The sequence below is a fragment of the Aplysia californica genome, unplaced genomic scaffold (assembly GCF_000002075.1).
Source record: "Aplysia californica isolate F4 #8 unplaced genomic scaffold, AplCal3.0 scaffold00333, whole genome shotgun sequence".
Classification (NCBI taxonomy): domain Eukaryota; kingdom Metazoa; phylum Mollusca; class Gastropoda; order Aplysiida; family Aplysiidae; genus Aplysia; species Aplysia californica.
The window spans coordinates 22913-32460 of NW_004797603.1; the positions used below are offsets into that span (position 1 = coordinate 22913).

Genomic DNA, 9548 nt, shown 5'->3' on the forward strand with positions numbered 1-9548 from the left:
AGAGAGAGAGAGAGAGAGAGAGAGAGAGCACTAACAAAAACAAGCTGAGCAGTACACAGAGACAACACAAACAGACAACACTGTAACCTTCATCATGGCATATTGAAAAATCTATAACTTATAACAAATACAACATTGTAATCATCGTTGGGACATATTGAGAAATCTACAATAAATATGAAGAAATTGTAACTAATATCAGGTCATACTGGAAAATCTATCTTAACCCATTTGAGCACTAGCCACGGGTACACCTGTGAGCGAGACCCTACCCAACCCGGCCCATCTGGGACAAAACGCACACAGGAAACCAAGTTTACTACAGAGGATGCTATAGATTATTTTGAAGATCTTTCTAAAATTAGATGACGTGATAATGACGGGGACTACCCTGAGCAATGTGATTCTGACAATCACACGAATGTTAGTAATCAGGAGCTCAGGCAGAGTGGCATGGTAGCCTCAGGAGGTCAGGACTCAAAGGGTTTATACAACACTGTATTTATCATAAATCATTAATAAATACAACACTGTAACTGTAATTTTCATGAATCTAAAATAAAAACAACGCTGTGATCATCATAAATCTATTATAAATACAACGCTGTAACCATCATAAATCTATAATAAACATATCACTGTAATCATCATAAATCTATAAGCAATTTATCACTGTAATCATCATAAATCTATTATTAAAACAACACTGTAATTACCACAAATCTGTCGTAAAATACACCACTGTTATCAACATCAGGTCACACTGACAACTGCACATTTCAACCAAAAGCCGAGACAAAGCAGAAGGAAATTTACAAAATACCTGGCTTTTCATTCCTTTGAGAATCTGTAGTGAAGTCTACTTTACCTGAAAAACAAAAGAACCCAAGACATAATAATGCAGCACAATTATGTGGAAATGAAACTTGGAAGCTCATTCAGTCACAGCAGGTAGAACATGTTCTTAGCTGTCTGTTCCTCTCTGTCCATCAAACTGTATTTATTTAAGCCAATGGTTTCTCTATCCCTGTGTGTATCTATCAGTTTGTATCTATCAGAATTGCATTTAAAAAAGCTTGACGTGTGTGAAACACAAAATTCTTTAACGTCAAATTCCTTTTAAAAAACAGGTGCTGAGCAGATAATATTTTGTTTCTAAGGTAGCGCTATATCTATCAGTTTGTATTTTATCAGCCTATATCTGTGAATCTGGGTCTATCAGGGTGTGTCTGTGCATCGGTATCCACATACAAACCTCCTAACACAGCAGCGAGGTGGGAGAGAACAAACAGAATCTGCCGGACGTACAGCAAGTTTTTGGCCTTCAAACGTGACCGGAACTTCTTCTCGTACTGACTCAGCTGAGAGTGGGCTTTGAAGATCTGGAGATGAGAAGAGATGAGATGAGATAAAATGAGATAAGATGAGAGAAGATGAGATGAGATAGGGTGAGATGAGATAAGATATAAGTTCAGAATTAGATGAGATGAGATAAGAAAAGATAAGATGTATTATTTTCATTTCAAATTTTCAACATCAAGAACAAAATAAATCTGACAACAATACAACATGTCACATCTGATGCATCACTCAGACCACTCCATTAGCAAGGATTTATCACAGATTTTGAAAATTCTATCGATAACTTCGTATAATATAGTATGTGCATAAGAATAAATGATAAAAGGTGCTCATCATATAGTTTTTTAAAGAAAAAATGAAGGTGTTTTCCACTCCCATCTACTCAATTTAGATTACTCAGTGTTGTCAGGGCCAACCGGAGCTGAGAGGGACACAACATTCTAGCAGAAAAACAGAGATGCTGTATATATGCATTATGACGTGTTGGAACCAGGCGTTCGTCAATTTTTGGGCATGTGGAGTTATTGGTATCATCTTAAAGCTAGTTCATTTTTTTTCCTTTCCATGAAAAAATACAAATTTATCTTGAATAGAAGTCGAGATATTCACAATTGAACCAAGTGGGGGTCGCCCGGTTTCAAAGGTAAAATTAGCAAGAAAATGGCCGCCAAAGTTTGGTGACTTCAAAAGCTTGAGAGTTCTTGGAAACTGTAAATTTACAGTTTTTGTGTCTTTAATCAGTGCTTTTAAATAAAAGTCACATAGCAAATTGTTTTTAAATGGACATAAAAGTACTGAGCCAAAAACAAAAAATTCGATAAAAATAGCCAAGGGGGAAGAAAAATGCCGCTTTCTTCGGTTTCATTATCTTCATGGGCGCCTGATTTCACCACGCTGCCTCACATATGATAAAAATTTTCTCCCCATTAAGGTATCAAGCTCTGGTCTGCTGCATTCCACAGTGAAGCACCTAGTTGCTACATCACAGACGCTAGTATCACATAGATACAAATAATGATAATAATAACAATAATAATAATAATAATAACTATCATAAATAGCATTTGTCCCTCTACAGCAAGCTCTATGTGCTTTACAGTATATATCATTACCGCAGCAGACCATAGAACACACAGAAATATTCACAGCGTCCTGGGAAACATACAGTGCAAGGGGTAAATGACTAAGGGTAAATGACTAAGGAAGACGAGGTAAGTACAAAAGTAGCCTACCTGAGTGGCTGTGATCTCCACACTGTGGATGTTGTTGATGGTCTCCAGCAGGTTGTGAGCCTCGTCGATGACGACAATACTGCCGGCCAGACGGATGCCGCACGCCTCGCGTGTCGACTTGTGCAGCAGTGTGTTGTAGGGGAGGGCCACGATCTGTGGACGGGCGCAGGAGAGAGAGATGAGGTGGGTCAATAAGGCTCATACAGATAGGAGAGAGATGAGGTGGGTCAATACGGCTCATACAGATAGAGAGATAGGGTGGGTCAATACGGCTCATACAGATAAGAGAGAGATGGGGCGGGTAAATTAATGTGAATCATACAGATAGAGATAGAGAGATAGGGTAGGTAAATATGAATCATACAGATAGAGAGATAGGGTAGGTAAATATGAATCATACAGATAGAGAGATAGGGTAGGTAAATGTGGCTCATACAGATAGAGAGAGAAAGGAGAGGTAAACATGACTCAGATAGGAGAGAGATGGAGAAGGTAAATGTGACTCAAAGATTGAGAGATATGGTAAATAAAGGTGAATTATACAGATAGAGAGACGGGGTAGGTAAATATGACTCATACGGATAGAGAGATGGGGTAGGTAAATGTGAATCATGCAGATATGACAGAGAAAGGAGATGTCAACACGAGATCATGGGAAAAGGAGATTGTTTAGTTTTACCTGATATGAATGCACAAGAGATATACAATGAGATAGGAGTATAGGAAAAAAAAGATAAACTTAAAATATGACAAATGAAGATAGGAGATAGATAGAATCTAAGGTAAACCTGAGATATGAAAATAGGACAGATATAATATGATAAATAAATATGACTTATCAAGACAGAGGAGACAGGATAGGTAAACTTTAAACAGGTCAAATGAAGATAGGAGAAAGAGATTGGATAAATATGCATGGCATATGAAGAGAGAAGAGAGATATGAAGAGAGAACACAAGACATAAAGAGAGAAGAAAGATAGGGTATGTCAACATGGCCAAATGAAGATCGGAGAGAGGCAGGAAACATATGAAGATAGGAGAGAGACGCGGAAAGATATGAAGATATGAGAGAGGCATGGAAGATATATAGAGGGGAGAGAGACATGGAAGATATGAAGAGAGGAGAGAGCCGGGAAAGATAAGATAGGAGAGAGATATGAAGATAGGGGAGGGACATGGAAGATATAAAGATAGGATAGACATGGAAGAAATGAAGAGAGGAGACAGACGATGAAGATAGGAGAGGCAGGAAAGATATGAAGATAGGAGCGACAGGAGAGATATGAAGATAGGAGAGATAGGAGAGAGGCAGGAAAGATATGAAGATAGGAGAGAGGCAGGAAAGATATGAAGATAGGAGAGAGGCAGGAAAGATATGAAGATAGGAGAGAGGCAGGAAAGATTTCACGACCTCACAGCTTTCCTGTTGTAGGCCTATCTCCTTTTTTTTTAACATTGAAAAAGTGACTTCTTCTTAAGCTCACTCTTCATTTTGTTTTAGCTGCATAAAGTCATTTGAGCCCCAAGGGGTGGATGTTAACAGAGAAGTCCTTACTGGGAATCAAGACTTCCTCTGCTCACCTCTCTAGCTTCAACAGCACAAAGTCTGCTTCGACTGTCAAGGCACCCTGGAAATAGCGGGTCACAAGAATGTGACAAACAATCAAAAGAAGTAGAGAAAAATGATGATAGTAAGGATTAGGAAAGAAAAAGCAGCAGTTCCCTGTCGTAGTTGTAGTTCAGGCACAGTTATGAGCATGACATTATTGTTGGATCAGCCCATTTACAATTCTACTGTGCATTAGAACGAGAAATGTCCCCCTTTTGGGAATGGCAGGCCTAAAAACACTTCAGCCAGTGGTACCGCCCTGGGGGGGGGGGGGAGGGGGGGGGGGGGGTTAAGCTCACTCTTTGTTATGAACTATTTTCACTGTTATTAAAAATGGAGATACGACAAGAAAGCACTGGGGTCGGGATATGAAGATAGGAGAGAGATAGGAAAGACAAAACATGAAACACCAAGATAGGACAGCAGGTACACATGATTTCACAAGTTTCCACACACGTGCATCACAAGCCTCCTACCTCGGCCAAAGGCACGGCGTAGCGGGCCCCGTAGTAAGGACAGGCCTTGGTCTGTCGCCCCAGCGTCACCAGCTGCTCTATGTCCAGGGTCTCCAGCTGTCCACACACAAACACAGTTTTTGTTTGGTTTTAGTGAGAGTTTTACGGCACTTGCAACACGAAGTTATATAAGTGCCAAAGATTAGAGGAGTTGGAAGGAAGATAGTTTTAGTTTTAGTAGAGGTTTTACGGCGCTCACAACTGCATAAGGTCATATGAGCGCCAGAAGATTGGAGGTGTTACAAGAGAGTAACAAACATAAAAAAGAAGAAGGGGAGATAAGGATGATAGATGTTTCATAGGAAAGAAGAAGCAAACCACACCAGAGCACCCTCCAACCACCCACTTTAGTTTTAGTGAAAGTTTTACGGAACTTGAAACACAATAAGTCATAAAAGTACTGAAGATTTGAGGCGTTACAATAAAAATAAAAAAGGAGGGGAGATAAAGACAACAGATGTTTTTTTTTCAATTTTAGTAGAGGGTTTTACGGTGCTCGCAACTGCATAAGGTCATATGAGCGCCAGAAGATTAAAGGTATTACAAGAGAGTAACAAACATAAAAATGTTTGATAGTTGCAACACAATGAGGTCATATAAGTACCTCAAGAACACAATTTTCGTTTTGTTTTAGTGAGAGTTTTAAAGAACTTGCAACACACTAAGGTCATATAGGTGCTGAAGATAAGGGGTGTTACAAGAGAGTAACAAACACGAAAAAGAAGGAGAGATAAGGACGATTGATGTATGATAGGAAAGAAGAAGCAAACCACACCACAGCACCCTCCAACAACCCACTTTTGTTTTAGTGGAAGTTTTACGGAACTTGAAACACAATAAGTCATAGAAGTACCGAAGATTTGAGGCGTTACAACAAACATAAAGGAGGGGAGATAAAGACAATAGATGTTTGATAGCTGCAACACAATGAGGTCATATAGATACCGCATAAACCAACATTTGTTTTGTTTTAGTTTTAGTGAGAGTTTTACAGCACTTGCAACACAATAAGGTCATTTAAGTGCCAAAGATTAGAGGTGTTACAAGAGAGTAACAAACACAAAAAAGAAGGAGGGGAGATAAAGACAATAGATGTTTGACAGGAAAAAAGGAGCAAATCACACCAGAGCATCTGTCAACCGCCCACATACAAAGATAGAACCAGTCACATTGTTGCCAATAGCGCGCAATATATCGCGAGTCTACACTAAAATACAATCACATTGTGCCAGAAACAAACTAAGACAGCTGCACTGATCAAATTTGGAGGAAATAAACTACAGAGAAGGGATTCTATGACCAGCGTGCATCAACCCCACAGGACGTGTTTGAGTCCAATCCAGTAAGATGTTTCTGACAATCAAAACTAGAGTCATTTTTGCTGAATCAAAATCTTATCTTTATTCACACTGTCCTGGCCCTGAACATAACCAGGATTTTGATTCTTTTTTCCCCAAGACGATAATCCAGGAATATGATATAATTTTGTACAGAGCTTTGATGCTTCTGTTATTATATCAATATCACACTATGTACTTGATATTATATCAGGCACTGTTACCCGGGGGGCTCTCGTGGCCTAGAGGTTAAGGTGTTGGCCTCTCATTCAAAGGTCCCGGGTTCGAATCCGGGCAGCGACCGAAAAATTTTCTTCTCTAAATTTGTCTCCTTTCACCTCATTTCCTGCTCTCTAGCAATGTTCGGTTGTCTGCTTTCATCTCCTCTTTCTGCCCCCACCCCCTCACCTCCTTTGCCCACTCTTCTGGGCTCCTGATTCTTTCTGCAGCCTTTCTACTGCTACTCCTTGGCTCCTTCTTACTGCTGTCTTTCGGCCACACTCCTGATCTTCTGGTAGGAAAGATCTACACCTAGCCTTCTCGGACAAAGGCAAAAAACCTCGGAGGGCCCGTGTGCAAGTTGCGCACGTTAAAGATCCCTTGGTGGTCTAAAATCGATAAGAGTAGGCTTCGGCCGCCACCCGAGCAAAATTCAGAATTTCCTACCAACTGAAAATATTAGGTGTGTCCCGCGCGCTCATATGACCTTAAGCAGTTGCGAGCGCCGTAAAACACTTTACAAAAACAAAAAAAAAAACAGTTACCCGTTACATGGTATATTCCGGGCAGAAAGCACAAGAATAGCCACATTTTGTCAGGAACAGAAAAGGGAAAAACCGAAGCCAAAAGTACAGAGACAGCAGAAAAATAAACAATTTGAAAAGATAATTTAGCAGTTCTAAAAAAAAAAACAGGAGCCAACCACATCAGAGCACCTTGGCTTGGCTTCGTTTGATAGAAAGTTTACAGCACTTGTAACATTTAACCAAAGCACTCATCAACCACCAACCGAAGTAGCAAGAGAATAGATCATCAAAGGAATAAAACCTGTAAAAAGGGAGTGCATAAAAAAATCACTCCCCTCTCTCTTCCTATCTCTAACTCACTCCCAATTAGAGAACCGACCTACATCATACACTAGCAAAGGTAAACAAGAACACAAAGAGACAGTACAAATAAAGAATTGTTTACCATCGCTCTGTCCTTAAAAGAGTGCAGAAGTTCCTGCTTGTAATGAGGGCAGCCTGGCTTTTTCTTACCTAAAATACAAAAACAGAATTGATGTCACAAGTGGCCAACGTACATTCTCTTGCCTTATATTTTAAAGCACAATTCAAATATTGGGTGCGAATTAGCCTGTGGCAATCAAGGCCGTTACTCTTGCAAAACAGAATTTCGATATATCTCAAAAGAATAAAATTGCAATGCTTAAAATCTGTGCACCCCCTTGAGAATAAACGTATAACATTCATGTGAAAGGAACACCAGTTAGCAACGGATTTTTTGTGTCCAACGCATAAATCTAGAATATTACTACACATGTAGAGAACTGCATTTCTCTTTGGCAGTGATAATATATTCTAATTTCGAAAAACAGTTAAAGTAACGCAAGCAACTCTTAATAATATATCCAAAATGAGAATGATTTCTTGAAATTTTTTCTAACCCTGACTGAGTATCCACCTTTCTTCAAGAAAATTGACTTCACTTCTATTCTATCTGCCAAAAAAACCCCAAGTGCGAACAGTTATTTGTTTTATCTGACAACATCTCCCCTCCCCCCACCCCAAGTCAAATAAGTTATCTGTTTATCTGACAACATCCCCCCTCCCCCCACCCCAAGTCAAATAAGTTATCTGTTTATCTGACAACATCCCCCCTCCCCCCACCCCAAGTCAAATAAGTTATCTGTTTATCTGACAACCCCCCCCCCCCCTCCCCCCCAGTGAAATGCGTTGTTTCTGTTTTACTTTTCTTCTGCTGTAAGTCCAAGCACTTGTCGTTCATCAGGGTCAGGGACTTGAGTTTTCTCACCACCGGGTTGATGCACATGTTCTGTGGACGCACCAAGTGAGCAGTGGATGATGGTACAGTGCTTTCTTGTCGTATGTTCATTTTTTTAAACAGTGAAAATGTGACTTCTTCTTAAGCTCACTCTTTGTTATGAACTGTTTTCACTGTTAGTAAAAATGGAGATACGACAAGAAAGCACTGAGGTTGTGAGTGGGAGGCTGGAACAAAGACTCTCTCTCTCCCTCCCTCCCGTCTCCACCCTCAAAACTCTATCTAAAGCCTTTTACTCTCCATGCCCTTCAACCTCTCTGTTTCCCAGTCTCCAATATTCCCTAAACCAGACATTAGTAGAGCCTGTCTTTTTGGAGTAAACAAAAGCACATTGACACAATAATAGTCATTTAGTGCTGGGAAAAAGTAAGATGCACAGACACAAACAACAGAGCGAAAGTAAAGAAGTTGGAACTATCAGAAACAACAGAGGGAAAGTAAAGAAGTAGGAACTATCAGAAACAACAGAGGGAAAGTAAAGAAGTAGCAGCTATATATCACCCACACAGAAGGGAAGTAGAAGGAGGAGACCACACAGGGGAGACAAACAGACAGCCACAATAAATATTATATACCTGTCTTAGTTTTAATAAGAGTTTTACAGCACTTACAACACAATAAGGTCATATAGGTGCCGAAGATTCGAGGCCTTACTAGAGAGTAACAAACACAAAACAGAAGGAGGGGAGACAAGGAAGATACATCTTTTATAGGAAAGAAGGAGCAAACCACACCAGAGCACCCACCAACCATACACAAATATACCTGTCTCGACCCAAGGGAGATCACTCTGATGTCGTCATAAGGGCTTTTCACGACCTCTCTCACAAACTGAGACAACTGTGAGTGTGTGCGACTGCAGTAATAAATCTGTGGACAAAGTCGCCATATCCAAAATTAACAAGCTGAACTTGACACACACTGCACGCAGAAAAGTAGGAGAGACATAACACGTTAAAAATATATCTCTCAGTACTCAACAAATACCCCTCTTTCTCTCTCTCTGTCTCAGTCTCTCTCTCTCTCTTTGTCAGTCTCTCTCTCTCTTTCTCTTTGTCAGTCTCTCTCTCTCTTTCTCTTTGTCAGTCTCTCTCTCTCTTTCTCTTTGTCAGTCTCTCTCTCTTTCTCTTTGTCAGTCTCTCTCTCTTTCTCTTTGTCAGTCTTTCTCTCTCTCTCTCTCTATGTCAGTCCCTCTCTCTTTCTCTTTGTCAGTCTCTCTCTCTCTCTCTCTCTCTTTGTCAGTCTCTCTCTAAGTCTCTCTCTCTCTCCCTCTGTGAATAGAATAGAAAGTCATTGTCAGCACAGGAGTAGCCCTCCTGTTGTACATTAGTTTAAAGCCCAAAGACAAAAACTAAAATAATGAAGGTGTGATAGAAACACTTGTTTCCAAAACAAAAAAAAGTGTGTGTGTGTGTGTGTGTGTGGGG

At 40.1% G+C, this 9548-nt stretch overlaps 1 protein-coding gene across 1 annotated transcript in view; it reads right to left on the minus strand.

The window, feature by feature from the left end:
- The window catches only part of LOC101845562 (ATP-dependent DNA helicase DDX11), a gene marked incomplete at its 3' end in the record, with an annotated part of 25837 nt that overhangs the window by 8777 nt on the left and 7512 nt on the right, over positions 1 to 9548 (minus strand). The window contains 7 exon segments of the mRNA XM_013085001.2: positions 824 to 868; positions 1256 to 1382; positions 2595 to 2747; positions 4682 to 4777; positions 7249 to 7316; positions 8028 to 8112; positions 8887 to 8991. Of these exon segments, the coding sequence (XP_012940455.1) occupies positions 824 to 868; positions 1256 to 1382; positions 2595 to 2747; positions 4682 to 4777; positions 7249 to 7316; positions 8028 to 8112; positions 8887 to 8991 (679 nt within the window).